Here is a 20,131-nt window from a genome sequence, read left to right as displayed (position 1 = left end):
CCTACACAAATCACACCCCCAGACTCTTCTGTCTGGCAGACCACAGGGAAGGGTGAAGAGTGCCCACCTCCAGACTGAGGAACACCCCAAGGGCCACTCTGACACTCTGCTGCTGTGCATCAGCATTCCAAGGCAGTCCTGCCTCTCTCAGAACACCTTCACCTAGTCACTCATCTGATTAGAAGCCTGTTCCCCAGCCTCTCCACTTTCAGATGGTGCAGAATCCCTACAGGTGCTCTCCTGTTACACCTCCAGTTCCAGAACCCCACTGAAGGACACCTCTGCCAATTAGCAATTCATGCTGACCTAAAAGTACAGCAAAGAGCACGCTTGGCTCACCTCACTTGGCACCTGCTGGGTTCTCACCACTGCAACAAGCTCTCCTGGGACACTGCTCTTTCCCTCCCCTCTCAGCACTGCACCCTGCTCCATCAACACAGGAGAGGGCTCAGCAGTTCCTTCACTTAACATTCCAGACTTGGCTTTTAGAAAGAGAGAAGGCAAAAAAAAAAAGGCTGAGCTTCATGTGACATTGTCAGGGCCTGAAGCTGACAACTCCAAGGCTCCCAACTCATTTTTAAGCTGCTTAAGAAGTACCTTAAGAAGTAACCAACCAAGTCCCTTAAACACTTGAACTCAAGGGGCTCATTCCAGCCTTTATTAGAATAATTACAACTAACAGAAGGATGGCACTGACCTTGTCACAGCAGGAAGGGAGGGGGCTAACAAAGCTACAGCAATGCAGCTGTGGGGGGAAGGAAATTAAATAAACCAAACCCAAAGCTTGCTGCAGACTTTACAGCTTCTGTGGGGAAAGCACAGCCCTCAGGACAGCAGAGCACAAGGCAGAGGCAGCAACAGCATCACCCTGTGCTGGGAGGACTGCCATGGCCAACTTGGGATTCCCCCAGCTGTGCCCTAAGCCAGGGTGAAAGCAGAAGGTGGGGAAATGGAAGGGGGGGGATTTGTTTGCTTCACAGTCCTGCCCAGCTCCCCTCTTCCAGCACAGCAGGCAGTTGGTTGCCTCCATTCAGACAATGGCTGCACAGTCACTGAGCCATCTGGGCCTCCATTGCCTGGGCTGTCCATTCTGGGACTGTCTGACTTATCTTCTCCAGCAGGTTGTTGACCTGGAAGCACAGTGACTGAATCTGCTTGTCCCAGGTGGGCAAAGCTTCCCGAGCTGCAGGAAAAGCCAAGAACACAAAGGTCCCAATGAGCACACACAGCACAGAGCTCCCAACACACACACTCAGCAAGTCCAAGTGCCAGGGGCTGCACTTGGGCCACAGCAACCCCAGGCAGTGCTACAGGCTGGGGGCAGAGGGGCTGAGAGCAGCCAGGCAGAGAGGGACCTGGGGGTAGTGGTGGACAGCAGCTGAACAGGAGCCAGCAGTGTGCCCAGGCAGCCAAGAAGGCCAAGGGCATCCTGGCCTGGGTCAGGAAGAGTGTGGCCAGCAGGAGCAGGGAAGTCCTTGTGCCCTGTGCTCAGCACTGCTGAGGCCACAGCTTGAGTCCTGTGTCCAGCTCTGGGCTCCTGAGGGTAGGAAAGAGGTTGAGCTGCTGGAAGGTGTCCAGAGAAGGGCAACAAAGCTGGGGAGGGGTCTGGGGCACAAGGCTGGGGAGGGGTCTGGGGCACAGCCCTGTGAGGAGAGGCTGAGGGAGCTGGGGTTGCTTAGCCTGGAACAGAGGAGGCTCAGGGGAGACCTTCTTGCTCTCTGCAACTCCCTGCAGGGAGGCTGTAGCCAGGTGGGGGTTGGTCTCTTCTCCCAGGCACCCAGCACCAGAACAAGAGGACACAGTCTCAAGCTGTGCCAGGGGAGGTTGAGGCTGGAGGAGAGGAGAAAGTTCCTCACAGAAAGAGGAATTGGCCACTGGGATGAGCTGCCCAGGGAGGTGGTGGAGTCCCCATGCCTGGAGGTGTTCAAGAGGGGCTTGGATGTGGCACTTGGAGCCATGGTTTAGTTGCCAGGAGGTGCTGGGTGACAGCTTGGACTTGATGATCTCTGAGGTCTTTTCCAACCTTACTGACCCTATGGAAACACAAATGTCCCAATACACACAAACCACAGCAAGTCTCAGCAATTCCCTTGCTTTTTCAGCTGGGCTATGAGGATGATTAGAGGATTGGAGCACTGCTTTATGAGGAGAGGCTGAGGGACCTGGGGCTGTTTAGCCTGGAGAAGAGAAGGCTTAGAGAGGATTTAATCAATGTTTATAAATATCTGAGGGCTGGGAGTCAGGAGGGAGGGGACAGGCTCTGCTCACTTGCTCCCTGTGACAGGGCAAGGAGCAATGGATGTAAGCTGCAGCACAGGAGCTTCCACCTCAACACAAGAGGGAACTTCTTTACTGTAAGGGTCACAGACCACTGGAACAGGCTGCCCAGAGAGGTTGTGGAGTCTCAAAGCCCATCTGGATGTGTTCCTCTGTGACCTGAGCTAGACTGTATGGTCCTGCTCTGGCAGGGGGGTTGGACTCGAAGATCTCTTTGGGTCCCTGCCAAACCTGACACCCTGTGAGCCTGTGTACTGCAATCTTCTCCTCTGCCACTGCCCTTGGCTGCCTCACAGAGGAAGACTTCCTTGGCACAACATCACAGAATGGCTTGGATTGGAAGGGACCTTTAAAGATCATCTAGTTCCAGTCCCTCTAGCATGGCAAGAACAGACCACTTTGCTCAAGGGCCACCCTGGCATTCAACACTTCCAGACCTGGAGCCTCCACAACCTGCTCCAGTGCCTCACCACCCTCATGGGGAAGAATTTCTTCCTCATGTGCAGTCTAAATCCAGCTCCTTCCAGCTTGAAGCCATTACCCCTCACCCTGTCACTACAAGCTCCTTTCTGTACTCCAAAAGCTACAATGCTTTTTCTGTTACAAGCCTGCATCACAGAGTGAATCTTCCTGGAGAACCTATGAGGAATTCACACTTTTGTGTGGGTAAGAGAATGCACAGTAGGGAGGGTGGGTGAAGTGTAGCCCTTTAAGCACAGATGCAGGCTGGGAGAGTGGCTTGAGAACAGTCTGGAGGAGAAGGCCTTGAGGGTATCAGTTGATGACAAACTCCCCAGGAGCCAGCACTGGTCCCTGGCAGCCCAGAGCCAGCTGAGTGCTGAGCTGCAGCCAGAGCAGGGAGAGCAGCAGCACAGGGAGGGGATTCTGCCCCTCTGCTCTGCTCTGCTCTGCTCAGCCCCCACCTGCAGCACTGCCTCCAGCTCTGGGGCCACCCAGAGAGGGTTCAGAGGAGGCCACAAAGATGCTCAGAGGGCAGGACAACCTCCCCTGTGGGGACAGGCTGGGAGAGTTGGGGTTGTTCAGCCTGGAGAAGAGAAAGCTCCAGGGAGGCCTTAGAGCAGCCTTCCAGTACCTGAAGGGCTCCAGGAGAGCTGGGGAGGGACTTTGGACAAGGGCTAGAAGTAACAGGACAAGGGGCAATGACTTTGAGCTAGAAGAGGAGAGATTGAGAGTGGAGATGAGGAAGAAATTGTTGAGAGTGAGGCTGGGGAGACTCTGGCACAGGCTGCCCAGGGAAGCTGTGGCTGTCCCCTCCCTGGAGGTGTTCAAGGCCAGGCTGGATGAGTCCTTGAGCAACCTGAGCTGGTGGGAGGTGGCAGGGGGTTGGAAGTGAACAATCTTTAAGATCCCTTCCAACCCAACCCATTCCATGATCCATTCAAACCTCTGCCACGTCCCAACAACAAGCAAGGCACAGCAAGCTCACTTCAGATGGAGGAGACCCAGAAACAACCTCTCCTGAGTGGCCCAGAATAGAATCATAGAATCAATAAGGTTGGAAAAGACCTCAGAGATCATCAAGTCCAACCTCTCACCCAACACCTCATGACAAACTAAACCATGGCTCCAAGTGCCACAGCCAAACCTTTCTTGAACACCTCTAGGGATGGGGACTCCACCACCTCCCTGGGCAGCACATCCCAGTGGCCAATTCCTCTTTCTGTGAGGAACTTTCTCCTCACCTCCAGCCTGAACCTCCCCTGGTGCAGCTTGAGACTGTGTCCTCTTGTTCTGGTGAATAGAATAGCAGAGGGGAGCACAGCAGAGGGGAGCACAGCAGAGGGGAGCACAGCAGAGGGGAGCACAGCAGAGGGGAGCACAGCAGAGGGGGGCACAGCAGAGGGGGGCACAGCAGAGGGGGGCACAGCAGAGGGGGGCACAGCAGAGGGGGGCACAGCATTAACCAGGTTGGAAGAGACCTTTGATATCGACTCCAACCTATCACCCAACACCATCTGATCAACTCAACCATGGCACCAAGCACCCCATCCAGTCTCTTCCTAAACACCTGCAGGGATGGTGCCTCCAGCACCTGCCTGGGCAGGCCACTGCAGCTCCCTGCCTGGTGCTGGGGCAGTGCCTCCATGTGGCTGGACTCACTCTCAAAGTGCACGATGCCGTCGATCTGGTCGATGAAGCCGTTCATGCGCCCCTCGGTGATCATCTGAGAAGCTATCTTCTCTGCCTGAGATAACACAGAGAAAGCTGTCAGGCAGTTCCTCCCCTTCTGCCAGAGGTTCAAAATGATTAAGCCCCCCCAGTCCTCGTGGGGTTTTCAGCATCTCCACACACTGGAGCCGAGCCTCGCTGTAAAACGCTGTGGGAGTTTTAGGCTCGGCCTTTCAAGTCTTTCCCCAGACCCTGGACAGAGCAGCAGTCCAAATGTCAATAAATCACTGCTGGGTGGAAAGAGGAAAGATCAAGATCAAGATCATTCTAAACCACCCCCATTGGAGAGCTATCTACCACAAGATTGGTTGTGGCAAAACAATTTTTCTTCTCTCCCTGCTGCTTTGCTCTGGAGAGATCCTAACTTGCTTCTGCTCGGCCTGGGCTGCACTGGTTTGGTGTTAACTTCTCTGCTCCTCTCTCCCTTCTTTTGTACAGGGGGCAGGCAGGGAAGGAGAAGCCAGTAGCTTCCCTTGGTCTCTGGACCAGGGGGGTTCTCCTGCTGTTTGTTAATTGTAATTATCTGTCAATATTGCATCACAGAATCACCAAGGTTGGAAGAGACCTTGAGGATCATCGAGTCCAACCTGGCACCACAGACCTCATGGCTAGACCACGGCACCAAGTGCCACATGTATTTTGTCCACATTCCTTGCATCCCATTGTAGAGTGTAGTTCTGCCTGGAAACACAGCTCTCATTTCATATAATCATAGAATCACAGAATCCACCAGCTTGGAAAAGACTTCAGAGATCATCAAGTCCAACCTAAGACCTAACACCTCCTGACAACTAAACCATGGCTCCAAGTGCCACAGCCAAGCCCCTCTTGAACCCCTCCAGGGATGGGGACTCCACCACCTCCCTGGGCAGCACATCCCAGTGGCCAATGCCTCTTGCTGGGAAGAACTTTCTCCTCACCTCCAGCCTCATCCTCCCTTGGCACAGCTTGAGACTGTGTCCTCTTGTTCTGCTGCTGGGGGCCTGGCAGAAGAGACCAACCCCCAGCTGGCTGCAACCTCCCTGCAGGGAGTTGGAGAGAGCAAGAAGGTCTCCCCTGAGCCTCCTCTTCTGCAGGCTAAGCAACCCCAGCTCCCTCAGCCTCTCCTCACAGGGCTGTGCCCCAGGCCCCTCCCCAGCTTTGTTGCCCTTCTCTGGATACATTGAAGTGTCTCAATATCCTTCTTAAACTGAGGAGCTTCCAACATGGCAAAGTTCACGTTGGGAAGGAAATTTCAACCCCCCCCCCCCAAATGCTCAGCCTTACCATCAAGGGCATCTAATTCCACTCCACACCTTGTACCTTTCCCTCCCCCACACTGTGCTGGATATTGAATCTCTCTCACAATTGTTAAGAAATAAGGAAAGCTGCCATATTTAACTAATTATTTCTTAGTTATTAACTAATTATTTCTTAATAATTAACTAATTAATAGTTTGGGCTGGAGGTGAGGAGAAAGCTGTTCCCAGAGACATTTGTTAGCCATTGGAATGTGCTGCCCAGGGAGGTGGTGGAGTCCCCATCCCTGGAGGTGTCCAAGAGGGGCTTGGATGTGGCACTTGGTGCCATGGTTTAGTACTTATGAGATGTTGGGTGAGAGGTTGGACTTGATGATCTCTGAGGTCTTTTCCAACCTCATTGATTCTATGATTCCATGATAATGTCTCCTTTTCTGGAGACATTCAGAACCTGCCTGGCTGTGCTTCTGGCAGGGGGGTTGGACTGGATGATCTTTCAAGGTCCCTCCCAACCCCCACTGCTCTGTGGGATACTGGAACGTTCCTAAGGTTGCCCCCAGCTCCCTGTTTGAACAAAGGAAGGCAAAGACTGATACCTTGGCTGCAGGGATCTCCAGCAGTGCTCCAAGCTCTTCAAAAGTGATGTTGTTGTAAAGCTTGCTAGCTGACAGTAAGTTGTGTTCGATCACAGCTCTGTCCAGGATACTGGAACCTGAAGGGTTAGAGGACAAAACAATCCATCACTCCAAGGTGGGAGTGCTTGGCTGAAACAGATGGCAAAAGCTGCTCTTCTCCAGGGTTAGCTGTGCAGAAGGTCCTGGTGCATCTGCTTTTGGATCAGGGTTATGCTACACAGACCAAAGTGAACACAGGGTGGCACTGTGGCTGATGTGGGGACAGGCAGCCTCAAGCTTTTCCTTTTGGTCCTGCAACAACCACCTTGGATTTACTACAAGACCCAGGGGGCCAAGAAGGCCAAGGGCATCCTGGCCTGCAGCAGGAAGAGTGTGGCCAGCAGGAACAGGGAAGTCCTTGTGCCCTGTGCTCAGCACTGCTGAGGCCACAGCTTGAGTCCTGTGTCCAGTTCTGGGCTCCTCAGGTTAGGAAAGAGGTTGAGCTGCTGGAAGGTGTCCAGAGAAGGGCAAGAAGGCTGGGGAGGGGTCTGGGGCACAAGGCTGGGGAGGGGTCTGGAGGGCTGTGGTCCAAACCTGTCCCCAGCCTTGCTGCCCTTCTCTGGACACGTTCAAGTCTAACTCTGTGGGTGAACACCCAGTAGCAGGAGGCTGTAGACAAACACCTACCATCAGCTGTGGTTGCTTTCTGGTGAGGCATCAGCATAGCTGCAAACTCCTGCAGTTGATTTCCACGGATAATCCTGTCCAGATACATCTTCTCCAAGATACCATAGGCTGCAAGCTGCTGGCACCTCTCATCCTTGAAGAGTGTAGCAAGCATACGAGAGCGCTGCTGGCCTAGGAGAGGCAAGGAGAACCCCCAGCAACAGGCATCAAAGCACTGAGTATGTAGAGGTGAACCACAGATGGGCAGAGGCCAAGGGCAGGAGAGTGAACACAGCCAAGTGCCAGGGGCTGCACATTGGCCACAGCAACCCCAGGCAGTGCCACAGGCTGGGGGCAGAGGGGCTGAGAGCAGCCAGGCAGAGAGGGACCTGGGGGTAATGGTGGACAGTAGGCTGAACATGAGCCAGCAGTGTGCCCAGGCAATCAAGAAGGCCAAGGGCATCCTGGCCTGCATCAGGAAGAGTGTGGCCAGCAGGAGCAGGGAGGTCATTCTCCCCCTGTACACAGGTTAGGCCACACCTTGAATCCTGTGTCCTGTTCTGGGCCCCTCAGGTTAGGAAGGAGGTTGAGCTGCTGGAAGGTGTCCAGAGAAGGGCAACAAAGCTGGGGAGGGGTCTGGAGCATAAGGCTGGGGAGGGGGCTGGGCACAGCCTGTGAGGAGAGGCTGAGGGAGCTGGGGTTGCTTAGCCTGCAGAAGAGGAGGCTCAGAGGAGACCTTCTTGATCTCTACAACTCCCTGCAAGGAGGTTGTAGCCAGGTGTGGGTTGGTCTCTTCTCCCAGGCCCCCAGCAGCAGAACAAGAGGACACAGTCTCAAGCTGTGCCAGGGGAGGTTTAGACTCAAGGTGAGGAGAAAGTTCTTCATGGAGTCATTCATCATTGGACTGTGCTGCCCAGGGAGGTGGTGGAGTCCCCATCCCTGAAGGTGTTCAAGAGGGGATTGGATGTGGCACTTGGTGCCGTGGTCTAGTCATGAGGTCTGTGGAGACAGCTTGGACTTGATGATCCTTGAGGTCTCTTCCAACCTTAGTGATACTGTGAGACTGTGATTGAGATTGGTTGTGAGGAAGAAGTTGTTCCTCATGAGGGTGGTGAGAGCCTGGCCCAGGCTGCCCAGGGAGGTGGTGGAAGCCTCCTGCCTGGAGGTGTTTGCAGCCAGGCTGGAGGTGGCTGTGAGCAACCTGCTGTGGTGTGAGGTGTCCCTGCCCATGGCAGGGGGGTTGGGACTGGCTGAGCCTTGAGCTCCCTTCCAAGCCTGAGAATTCTCTGACTCTGTGTGTTTTACCTGCTGATGCCAGAATAGTGCAGTGCAAGGCATGCTTGAGTGCCTCCAGCCGCTCTGTCTCGTGGACTATGCTCTTGTAGGAGAGCTCATTGTACCTCTGGGCAGCCTCAATGAACTTCCTCCTGTAATCCAGGACTCGAGCATAGCAAACCTGCAAAGCAAAAGCTGCTGCTGAGTTATCACCATGGGAGTCAGCTTCTGCTGCCACTGGCCTCAGAGGTGACTTTTCCCCTCTCAGATTCACAGCCCCTAGTGCAGGCAGCATTTTCAGCAGCGCTGCAGATGGTCTGAAGCCTGCATTTTGTTCTCAGGAAGCAAGGCTGAACCTTTCTAGCCTTATCCCCAAATCATAAAGGAGATACTTTGATGATTGAGTCTGGAAGGCTCTTACAAGGAGCTGCTGAGCAAACTGGGGGTGTTCAGTGTGAAGAGGAGGCTGAGGGGAGACCTCATAGCTCTCTACAGCTCCCTGAAAGGAGGTTGCAGTGAGGTGGGGGTTGGGCTCTTCTCCCTACTGACAGGTGAAAGAGAGGAAATGCCCTGAAATTGTGCCAGGGGAGGGTTAGGCTGGAGATGAGCAACAATCTCTTTGCAAGACAGGACAGGGATTGGCAGAGGCTACCCAGGGAGGTGGTGGAGTCCCCATCCCTGGAGGTGTTCAAACAGTGTGTGGCCATGGCACTTTGGGACATAGTTTAGTGGCCATGGTGGGTGTTTGTGCTCAATGCTCTTACAGTTCCCACCCAACTGAAACAATTCTATGATTGCCTGATTGCTTAATTAAACAATCACAGCTCAGCCATTGCCAAGATGTGGCTCTCAAGCCCCCACAACCATGAAGAAGTTTTCCCCTTTGTCTCTTTTCTCATGATGGAAGTTTTAGTGGCCTTGCATAAAACCAACCCTCCCTGTGTGGAATCCCCTCCCCTGCAGAAAGAGGAAGCAGGAAAGCAAGTTGGACAACCTTGTAATGGATCTGCAGCTGTTCATTAGTTGATTCATTCTGCAGCAGGGAAGCTCTGTTAATGTAAGCTTCTGCCTGAACTGGGTCATCATCCTCCAGATACAGCCTGGCAATCTTCAGGTAGGTCTCCAGCTTATAATCTACATTGTATTGTCTGCAGAGAAAGAGAAGAGCAAGTGCTGAGAGCTGCTCCACAACTACCCTTGCCCTGAGCTGCTCTAAACAGCTAGCATGGCTATTGAGCACCTGACAGGGCTTGCTCTACCAACACCAGAATTAGTGCTCTCTGCTCAGGGTAAGGAAGTTGGGAGATGAATGCCAATGGAGAATTGGCTCCCACAAACAGCAGAAGGAGTAACACTGCCCAGTAAGACACCAAGGTATGTTCTAATCATCATCTGCTGATCTGTTAGAGGGTAAAGCTCTGCAGAGGGACCTGGCCAGGCTGGGCAGATGGGCAGAGGCCAAGGGCAAGAGATTGAATACATCCAAGGGCCAGGGGCTGCACTTGGGCCACAGCAACTCCAGGCAGTGCCACAGGCTGGGGTCAGGGTGACTGGAGAGCAGCCAGGCAGAAAGGGACCTCGGGGTAGTGGTGGACAGCAGCTGAACAGGAGGCAGCAGTGTGCCCAGGGGGCCAAGAAGGCCAAGAGCATCCTGGCCTGCATCAGGAAGAGTGTGGCCAGCAGGAGCAGGGAAGTCCTCGTGCCCTGTGCTCAGCACTGCTTAGGTCACAGCTTGAGTCCTGTGTCCAGCTCTGGGCTCCTGAGGGTAGGAAAGAGGTTGAGATGCTGGAAGGTGTCCAGAGAAGGGCAACAAAGCTGGGGAGGGGTCTGGGGCACAAGGCTGGGGAGGAGAGGCTGAGGGAGCTGGGGTTGTTCAGTCTGGAGAAGAGGAGGCTCAGGGGAGACCTTCTTGCTCTCTACAACTCCCTGAAGGGAGGTTGTGGACAGGTGGGGGTTGGTCTCTTCTCCCAGGCCCCCAGCACCAGAACAAGAAGACACAGCCTCAAGTGGTGCCAGGGGAAGTTTAGGCTGGAGGTGAGGAGAAAGTTCCTCACAGAAAGAGGAATTGGCCATGGGAATGTGCTGCCCAGGGAGGTGGTGGAGTCACCATCCCTGGAGGTGTTTAAGAGGAGACTGAATAGGGTGCTTGGTGCCATGGTTGAGTTGATCAGATGGTGTTGGGTGATAGGTTGGACTTGATGATCTCCAAGCTCTTTTCCAACCTGGTTAATTTCTATTCTATCTCCTTTTAGTGGACTGAGGTTTGCCTGCACTAGTGAGCCATTTAAGAAGCCAACTTGCAGTGGAACAAATGGGTGCTGAGGAGGCCAAACCTACAACAAATCCTTCCACAGGCATCCAGAGAAAGGTCAGCCAGAGAGAAGTACCAGCAAGAGTTCTTGATCCAAATAAACCAAACCAATCAACCTCCCCCCCAACCAAAACCTCAAGTGGATTTGTTAATTCCCAACTCCAAACCACCCCTTCCTTTGGAAGTGTAAAGGCAAACCCATGGAAGAATCTTTCATGAACATTTCATGAGCCTTACAAGACCTTTGGTGAAATTCTACCCCAAAGGCTGTTCATCAGCAAGTGCAGAACTCCTGGTGCCATGCTTGTGAGTCTCTGGATTCTTTCCTGCCATGCACAGTCATCAAGCCATGCCTCTGTCATCTGGCAGTAGTTCTGGGATCAGCTCTTGAAACCCTGGGACACCACCCAACCCCCCAAATCCTCCCTTGCTGCTTTGCACATGCCATGCCCAGGGACACAAGCAGGCAGAGCTGTGCCCAGCAGCACAGTACCTACTTTTGCCCTGTTTCCAGAGGGATGCCCACCAACACTTGTGCTGCATTTCTCCAGTCTTCTTCTTTCTCATAGATGGATGCAAGATGTTGCCTTATTGAAGCCACCTAAACAACAGCAAAAGAATACAATCAAAGGTTGTGGAGTCTCCTCCTCTGGACACATTCAAAACCTACCTGGATGCATTCCTGTGCAGATTACCCCTGGGTGACCCTGCTGGAGTCTCCTCCTCTGGACACATTCAAAACCCACCTGGATGGTTTCCTTTGCAGACTACCCCTGGGTGACCCTGCTGGAGTCTCCTCCTCTGGACACATTCAAAACCCACCTGGATGCATTCCTGGGCAGACTACCCCTGGGTGACCCTGCTGGAGTCTCCTCCTCTGGACACATTCAAAACCCACCTGGATGCATTCCTGGGCAGATTACCCCTGGGTGACCCTGCTGGAGTCTCCTCCTCTGGACACATTCAAAACCCACCTGGATGCATTCCCTTGCAGATTACCCCTGGGTGACCCTGCTTTTGGCAGGCAGGTTGGACTGGCTGATCTCTGGAGGTCCCTTCCAACCTCTAGCATTCTATGCTCCTGTGTTATTCCCCCAAAGCCTGACTGTACAAATGCAACCCAAAAGCTAAGTCATGCAGAATGTTTGGGCATTACTGAACCTGGCCCCTTGCCCACTGCCTAAGGCAGATGATTGCCTCCTTTTCAGACAGGAAGGCAATTGTTGTGTGGACTGCAGTTGCCCCTAGGAGTCCTTGCTCTTGTCAGTACAGAACAAGAGAAGAAAGCAGCACCCTCAGGAGAGCCTGTGGCCATGGAATCATAGAATCCACCAGCTTGGAAAAGAGCTCAGAGATCATCAAGTCCAACCTCTGACCTAATACCTACCACCATCTAATCAACTAAACATCCAATCCCCTCTTGAACACCTCCAGGGATGAGGACTCTACCACTTCCCTGGGCAGCACATTCCCATGGCCAATCTCTCTTGCTGAAAAGAACTTTCTCCTCCCCTCCAGCCTCAACCTCCCCTGGCACAGCTTGAGACTGTGTCCTCTTGTTCTGGTGCTGGGTGCCTGGGAGAAGAGACCAAGCCCCAGCTGGCTCCAGCCTCCCTGCAGGGAGTTGGAGAGAGCAAGAAGGTCTCCCCTGAGCCTCCTCTTCTGCAGGCTAAGCAACCCCAGCTCCCTCAGCCTCTCCTCACAGGGCTGTGCCCCAGACCCCTCCCCAGCCTTGTGCCCCAGACCCCTCCCCAGCTTTGTTGCCCTTCTCTGGACACCTTCCAGCATCTCAACCTCTTTCCTAACCTGAGGAGCCCAGAACTGGACACAGGACTCAAGGGGTGGCCTAACCACTGCTGGGTTCTTTGCCTGTTGGGAGTTTCTTAACCAGGATGAAGAGGAAAAGCTTTGGCCACGGACAGCTCTCTCCCTGACAGCACTCAGAAAAGGACTGAGGTTACAAACAAGCAGTGAGGGGCAGGGAACTAGCAGCTAAGGCTTGCTAGCACTGCACCCTGGGCAGAGAGCAGAGAATGCTTGCTGTCACCTGCAGCATGCACAGCAACTGGAGAACTCCACTGAGGGCACCACAGCATAGAACCTGCTGCAGCCTTCAGGACCTGAAATACCTCCCCTGCAGCTTGCACTTCACAGCAGCCAGCACACACAGCCCCTGTTGTGAAACAAAAGCTACTTGTCAAGGTGCTTGTCCCTTTGCATCACCTGCCTGTTCCATGGGTTGGGCAAAATGCAGTCCCATGAGCACCACTCTGCTGCTCAACAGCAGCTCCAGTGTTGTTATTCTTCATTGTGAGAAGCCAGTTTCTGGTAGGAGAGGAATTCCATGCCCAGCACCTTGACAAGGAGCCAAAGTTTGTACTCCTTGCAGAGTTTTAAACACTCCCTGCAGTTAGCTCAAGTTTTTCACACCCAGGAGCACAAACCTGGACTCTTAAGCAGGAGCAGCAGTTTTGAGCAGCTTTGGTAGGCTTCCAACAGACAGCAGAGAAGGAAAAACATCACCAAGCCAAGCCCCCCCCTAGCCCACTGGTCTCTCACCTGCTCTTCAAATGAAATCACTCTGGGCTGTATCTTTTCCAAGGTGAAGTGGTAGATTTCCTTAGCTGTGCTGTCAGGAAGGCTTGGCAGGTGGGTACAGAAGTCTGTCAGCAGCTGACGCGAGATCACCAGACTGACGTTTTCGTTCACCACTGGTTCAGAGGGGCAGGGAAGACAGACAGGAGATGGATGCAGTGCTCAGCAGGGCCTCCACTGACTCTGATCATTTGCACTGCATCGAATTGGAGCACTCAGAATCAGAGCAGCAGTCAGGGTTGGAAGGGACCACAAAGATCAGCTAGTTCCAACCCCCCTGCCATGGGCAGGGACACCCCACACTAGATCAGCCTGGCCACAGCCTCATCCAGCCTGGGCTTAAACACCTCCAGGGATGGGGCCTCAACCACTTCCCTGGACAACCCATTCCAGGGCTTCACCACTCTCATGGGGAAGAACTTCCTCCTCACCTCCAGCCTCAATCTCCCCACCTCCAGCTTCATTCCATTCCCCCTAGTCCTATCACTACCTGAGATCCTGAGCAGTCCCTCCCCAGCCTTCTTGGAGCCCCCTTCAGATACTGGAAGGCCACAATGAGGTCACCTCAGAGCCTTCTCTTCTCCACACTGAACAGCCCCAACTCCTTCAGTCTGTCCTCACAGCAGAGCAGCTCCAACCCTCTGCTCATCCTCGTGGCCCTTCTCTGGACACCTTCCAGCCCCTCCAGATCCCTCTTGGAATAGGGGCTCCAGAACTGGGGGCAGTACTCCAGGTGGGGTCTCCCCAGAGCTGAGCAGAGGGGCAGAATCCCCTCCCTGGCCCTGCTGGCCACACTTCTCTTACTGCAGCCCAGGCTCTGCTTGGCTCTCTGGGCTGCAAGTGCACACTGAGAGCTCCTGTTGAGCTTCTCCTCCCCCAGCACCCCCAAGTCTCTCTCCTCAGGGCTGCTTTCCAGCCAGTCCCTGCCCAGCCTGGATTTGTGCCTGGGATTGCCTCCACCCAGAGGCAGGACCCTGCACTTCAAGTTATTTCAAGCTGGATCCAAATGAAGATGAAGCTGGTTTGGGTTTGTTATTTGGTATATTTGGGTTTTTTGCTCTCAGAAAGCTCATTTGCACTGGAGGACACCAGAGGTCTAACCCCTGACAGACACCAATGAACTACAGCTTTGATGTATAGTTTAGAGAGCTGACTCACTCTGCATCACTCCTCTCAACTGCTGAAACAGCTTGGCCAAAGGAAAACTTGCAGCTGAATTTCCCTAAGCTCTATTTTGGCACTTAAGTGTTTTTTTAAGGGCCATAAAGATGATCCTTGGAACACCTCTTCTATGTAGGCTGAGGGAGTTGGGGTTGCTGAGCCTGGAGAAGGCTTCAGGGAAACCTTAGAGCAGCCTTCCAGTATTTCAATGGGGCTACAGGAAAGCTGGAGAGGGACTTGGAGTGACAGGACAAGGGATAATGGATTCAAACAGGAAGAAACTGAATTTAGATCAGACAGGGGGAAGAAAAATCTTCCCCATGAGGGTGGTGAGGCACTGGAACAGGTTGCCCAAAGAAGCTGTGGAGGTTCCAAGCCTGAAGTGTGGAGAACCAGGTTGGATGGGGCCCTGAGCAAGCTGGGCTAGTAGCAGGTGTCTCTGCCCCTGGCAGGGGAGTTGGAACTGGATGACCTTTAAGGTCCCTTCCAACCCATTCTGTGATTCTATCCACTGCATTGCCAACTTCAGAACATCCTAGCAGGTGTCATTTATAGAGACTCAATCAGCCAAGCACCCAATACAGCATAAAAAACCCCAAACCATTTCCAACTAAGCTGAGATGGGGGAGGAAGGGGGCTGTGAGTTTCAATCCTGCTTGGCATCTAGGGTCCAGTTTAGCACTCAGCAGTGCCTACAGGGCAAATCCAGCCTGGGGGCCTTCTCTGAACAGGTGACAACATCAATAGCTGAGGGGTGAGCAGCTGATGTGGTTTGCCTGGCCCTGAGCAAAGCCTTTGACACTGTCCCCACCACAGCCTGGTCTCCAGGCTGGTGCCACATGGGTTTGATGGATGCAGAACTGGCTTGATGGCTGCACCCAAAGAGTGGCTGTCAGTGGCTCCATGTCCCAGTGGAGGCCAGGGACAAGCAGAGTCCCTCAGGGATCAGCCCTGGGCCCAGGCTTGTTCAACATCTTTGTGGGTGCCATGGACAGTGGCACTGAGTGCAGCCTCAGCAGGTTTGCTGAGGACACCAAGCTGTGTGGGGCAGCAGACAGGCTGGAGGGAAGGGATCCATCCAGAGGGAGCTGGACAGGCTGGAGAGGTGGGCACAAGCCAACCTCAGGAGGTTCAACAAGACCAAGTGCAGGGTCCTGCAGCTGGATGGAGGCAATCCCAGGCACAAATGCAGGTTGGGCAGGGACTGGCTGGAGAGCAGCCCTGAGACTTGGGGGTGCTGGGGGAGGAGAAGCTCAGCAGGAGCTCTCAGTGTGCACTTGCAGCCCAGAGAGCCAAGCAGAGCCTGGGCTGCAGCAAGAGAAGTGTGGCCAGCAGGGCCAGGGAGGGGATTCTCCCCCTCTGCTCAGCTCTGGGGAGACCCCACCTGCAGTACTGCCTCCAGTTCTGGAGCCCCTATTGCAAGAGGGATCTGGAGGTGCTGGAAGGTGTCCAGAGAAGGGCCACGAGGATGAGCAGAGGGTTGGAGCTGCTCTGCTGTGAGGACAGACTGAAAGAGTTGGGGCTGTTCAGTCTGCAGAAGAGAAGGCTCTGAGGTGACCTCATTGTGGCCTTCCAGTATCTGCAGGGGGCTCCAAGCAGGCTGGGGAGGGACTGCTCAGGCTCTCAGGTAGTGATAGGACTGGGGGGAATGGAATGAAGATGGAGGTGGGGAGATTGAGGCTGGAGGTGAGGAGGAAGTTCTTCCCCATGAGAGTGGTGAAGCCCTGGGATGGGCTGTCCAGGGAGGTGGTTGGGGCCCCAGCCCTGGAGGTGTTTAAGCCCAGGCTGGATGAGGCTGTGGCCAGCCTGATCTAGTGTGAGGTGTCCCTGCCCATGGCAGGGGGGTTGGAACTAGCTGATCCTTGTGGTCCCTTCCAACCCTGACTGCTACTATGATACTTTTCTTACCTTCTGACACTATCACCTTGACTTCCAAATCTCAGAAACCATTCTGCCTTAACTTCTGAAAGTGACAAGGATGGTTCCCCTCCCAGTTGTGTCTGAGTGTCCACAGCAGCAAAACCTCAAGCATTCAGGCCTAAGAAGTATGCCAGCCCCCAGAGCTCTAGCCCTGGCTGATGTGTGCAGTCCAGGATGCCAGCAGCACTTACTTGCTTCCACAAAAGCTTTCAAAGCTTCAAGCTGCTCTGCCCCCGACAGCTGAATGGCTTTTTCCAGTATTTGACGATACCTGCCCACAGATCAGAAGGAGAAACAATCAGAGAGGTGCTCCCAGGGCACCTTTTTATCACTCAGCTCCATTCCCCTGCCTTGCCTTACCTTTTGTTTCTTTGAGGTGGCTAATTATGCAAAGCCTTTGTGCTTCAAATGTCAGGAACATTAACCTGGAAATTGGCATCTGGCTCTTGTTACATCCCAGGAGTAAATCCACAGTCTCACAGGAGAGGTTGGAAGGGAGCTCCAGAGATCACCCAGTCCAACCCCACCTTGCCAGAGCAGGATCACCCAGGGGAGTCCACACAGGAATGCATCCAGGTGGCTCTGGAAAGCCTCCAGAGCAGGAGACTCCACCACCTCTCTGGGCAGCCTGCTCCAGGCCTCCAGCAGCCTCACTGGAAAGAAGTGTCTCCTCATGTTGAAGTGAAATCTTCTCTGTCCAAGTCTGTACCTCTTGTTCCTTGTCTTATTACTGCACAGCACCCAAAAGAGCTTGGCCTCCTCCCCTTGCCCCCCACCCTTCAGATATTGATAGACATTGATCAGATCCCCTCTCAGCCTTCTCCTCTCCAGACTAAACAGCCCCAGGGCTCTCAGTCTCTGGGGAGATGCTCAAGTCCCCTAATCACCTTTGTGGCTCTCCCTTGGACTCCCTCCAGCAGGTCTCTGTCTCTCTTGAACCGGGCAGCCCAAAACTGGACAGAGTGTTCCAGGTGTGCTCCCACCAGGGCACAGCAGAGAGGGAAAGAAACCACCTTAAACCCCAGACTGCCAGATAACACAGCTCTCCAGTTTGTTGTCTGCAAGACACCTGTGCCCTTTTGAAGGTGAACAAACAAACAGGTCCCTACAACAGTGCACAGGCAGAGCAGTGAAAACTCCACCACTCATGGCTAAAGGTTAATAGGAAAATCTTCCAAACCCCTCTTCAATGAGGATGAGAAACAGTGTTATGAGTGGGGTGAAGGTAAATAGTATATTGTGGCCACTTGGCATAAGCACAGGCACAGAATATGCTTTTTTTAAATGCATTTTTAAGTGTTGATTGCTGCAAAAATTGCAGCTCCACTTTTTATGCTTCATAAAGCTCATTAAAATGTGCCTGGGCCACCAGCTCAGTGGTACCACCAAGTGCCTCATCCAGGCTCTTCCTAAACACCTCCAGGGATGGGGACTCCACCACCTCCTTGGGCAGCACATTCCAATGACGAATGACTCCGTGAAGAACTTTCTCCTCACCTTGAGTCTAAACCTCCCCTGGCACAGCTTGAGACTGTGTCCTCTTGTTCTGCTGCTGGGGGCCTGGGAGAAGAGACCAACCCCCAGCTGGCTGCAACCTCCCTGCAGGGAGTTGCAGAGAGCAAGAAGGTCTCCCCTGAGCCTCCTCTTCTCCAGGCTAAGCAACCCCAGCTCCCTCAGCCTCTCCTCACAGGGCTGTGCTCCAGACCCCTCCCCAGCTTTGTTGCCCTTCTCTGGACACCTTCCAGCATCTCAACATCTTTCCTAACCTGAGGAGCCCAGAACTGGACACAGGACTCAAGGAGTGGCCTAAGCAGTGCTGAGCACAGGGCAGAATGACCTCCCTGCTGCTGCTGGCCACACTCTGCCTGACACAAGCCACATTTTTAAGAGAATCCTTCGAAGTTTTCGCATGAAACACTGAAAAGGGAAGCAAATCTTCCAGTAAGTAAGCAACTGGAGTGGCGCTGGAAGAATCCCTGGTGACTGATGGACATCTGATTACAGCCTCGGGGGTAGAAGAAGGCATCTGTGCGGCACACTGCACTGCGAGTGGCACAAACCCCGAGGTCTGCCATCCAAAACAGCCACCGAATCACAGTAACGACGACAATAACCCTGATGATAACGGAGCTCCCTACCCATAGCCGTTCCCAGGCCCAACGACTCCGCTCGGCCGATCCGAGGGGAGGCAGCGAACACGAGGGAGCTACGGCCAAGGGCTACAGGCCCCGGCTGGAGCCTGCGCTGGGACAGCAGCAGCACAGAGCCAGCAGTCGTTAGAACAGACAAACGAACCCACGGCAGAAGCCTGAGGTGAAACCGTTCGGCCTTTCTCCTTTTTTAACCAAACAAGCGCGGCCGCTGGGCCAGAGCCGCCCCGCCTCGCCCGCCCGCCCAGGCCCCAGCCTCCCCGCCCCGGTCCCCCCCGACCTCCCTTCCACGGCCGAATCCCACGCGACCGCTCTCCCGGCGCGGACCCGCCCCGGGGAGGCCACTCACTTGCCCGCCAAGTCCTTGTGAGAGCCGCTGGAGTTCATCAGCTGCGCCAGGTCCTGCCTCACCACGGCCGCCATCTTCCCCGGCCCTCCCCGCTACCATAGAGCGGCGCAGGCCGGCGGGCGAGAGCGGCGGCGGCGGCCGCGCGCCGGCGTCACGTGGCGGGGGGGGCGCCCGCCGCGGGCAGAGCCGGGCCGCGGCGGGGAATAAACGCTAGGGCGGGCCCCCACCCGCGCCCCGGGGGCGGCGGGCCGGTGACGGGCGAGTGCAGAGGGACGGACACGGAGAGAGACGGAGAGAGAGAGAGACGGAGAGCAGACCGCGCGAGAAGCTGCCGCGGACCCGGCCGGCCCCGGAAGGCAGCGGCCTGGCGCGGGGCGGGCCCGGAAGCGCGGGGCGGGGCGGGCGCGCGCCGGCGGTTGCCAGGGCGGCGCGGCGCAGTATTATGGGATGCGGCGGGGGAATGGCGCGGGGCGCGTGATTTTGAACAAACACGGCGGCTTCGTCGCTGCTGCTGCTGCCGCCGCGGCCGCCGGGAGCCCCAGCGCAGCGCAGGGAAGCGGCGGCGGGGCGAGGCGCGCAGGACGTGAGGGCGAGACGGCAGCGAAGAGAGGTGGTGGCGGCGGCGGCGAAGGAGGAGGAGGAGGAAGAAGAAGAAGAAGAAGAGTGCCCGCCCGGTGAGTGCGAGGGACGGGAAAGCGGCGGGAGGGTGGAGAAGGGGGGTGCGGGCACGGCCCCGCTGGCGGGGAGGCAGCGGCGGAGTGCTGGCAGCTGCCTCCCGCCGGGAAAGCGCAGGCCCGGCCCCACTGAGCGCGCTCTCCGCGGCGGGATGGGCTACCGGGCGGCCCCGCAGACCTCCCCGGGCAGCCGTCCCGGTTGCCCCTGCGCCGCGGGAGATGCCCGCTCGGCGCGTCTGATCGCCGCTCGCTGACATCAGCGGCGCCCAAAGGCGGCGGCGGGGTTAGAACGGACCAGGGGAGCCGTAGGAGGCCGGCGGCGAGGCTTCCTCCTTCTCCCCCGACCGGGGGTCCGTGCGGGACCCGCCGCCGCCGCCCAGTTCCCTGCCGGTCCGGAAGCAGTTTGTGTTTGGCGGCAGGGCAGCCCGGGGGAGCGGGGGGGAGCCCGGCGGGCGGCGGCGGGGCGGGGCGCGGCGGCGGGGCGGCGCGGCGGGGGCAGGTGCGGCGGGGGCGGGCCGCGGGGGACGGCGGTGACGGGGTGAAAATGGCGGATCTTTCGAAATACGGCGGCGGCTGCTGGCGGAGCCCGGCGGTTCCCGGCCGCCCCCGCGCCGCCCGCCGCTGAGGTGAGGCCCCGAGGGGGGCGTGAGGCCGGCGGGGGCGGGGGGCGGCCGTTGCCGGCGTCGCGCAGCGCCAACGGCGGCGGCCGCG

At 55.7% G+C, this 20,131-nt stretch overlaps 1 protein-coding gene across 2 annotated transcripts; it reads right to left on the bottom strand.

The window, feature by feature from the left end:
* Positions 1–633: 633 nt before the first annotated feature.
* On the bottom strand, positions 634–18,873 carry COPS4 (COP9 signalosome subunit 4). Of its 2 annotated transcripts, none has more exons than XM_054172739.1 (10): positions 18,751–18,873; positions 16,439–16,518; positions 13,131–13,282; positions 11,069–11,172; positions 9,255–9,408; positions 8,291–8,441; positions 7,007–7,177; positions 6,302–6,417; positions 4,399–4,483; positions 634–1,183 (listed from the first exon to the last, which is right to left on the bottom strand). In XM_054172739.1, the coding sequence occupies exons 1-10, from the start codon at positions 18,843–18,845 to the stop codon at positions 1,050–1,052; spliced, it is 1,242 nt and encodes a 413-aa protein (XP_054028714.1). In that variant the 5' UTR covers positions 18,846–18,873; the 3' UTR covers positions 634–1,049. The 2 variants fall into 2 exon arrangements, with proteins under 2 accessions (XP_054028714.1, XP_054028715.1); XM_054172740.1 differs by having other exon boundaries at positions 636–1,183; positions 18,747–18,872.
* Between the last annotated feature and the right edge of the window lie 1,258 nt (positions 18,874–20,131).

Source organism: Dryobates pubescens, chromosome 24 (assembly GCF_014839835.1).
Source record: "Dryobates pubescens isolate bDryPub1 chromosome 24, bDryPub1.pri, whole genome shotgun sequence".
In the NCBI taxonomy this organism is placed as follows: Eukaryota; Metazoa; Chordata; class Aves; order Piciformes; family Picidae; genus Dryobates; species Dryobates pubescens.
The sequence above is the reverse complement of the archived record's forward strand: the minus strand, read 5'-3'. Positions and strand labels throughout refer to the sequence as shown.

Excerpts from the sequence above, each read along its gene's own strand:
- COPS4 (XM_054172739.1), bottom strand. The coding sequence starts at position 18,845 with ATGGTAGCGGGGAGGGCCGGGGAAGATGGCGGCCGTGGTGAGGCAGGA. Across the intron at positions 13,283-16,438 it reads GAAAGCTTTTGTGGAAGCAA|TGGTGAACGAAAACGTCAGT; the intron begins GTAAGTGCTGCT and ends CCTCTGAACCAG. Across the intron at positions 7,178-8,290 it reads CACTATTCTGGCATCAGCAG|GCCAGCAGCGCTCTCGTATG; the intron begins GTAAAACACACA and ends TGCCTCTCCTAG.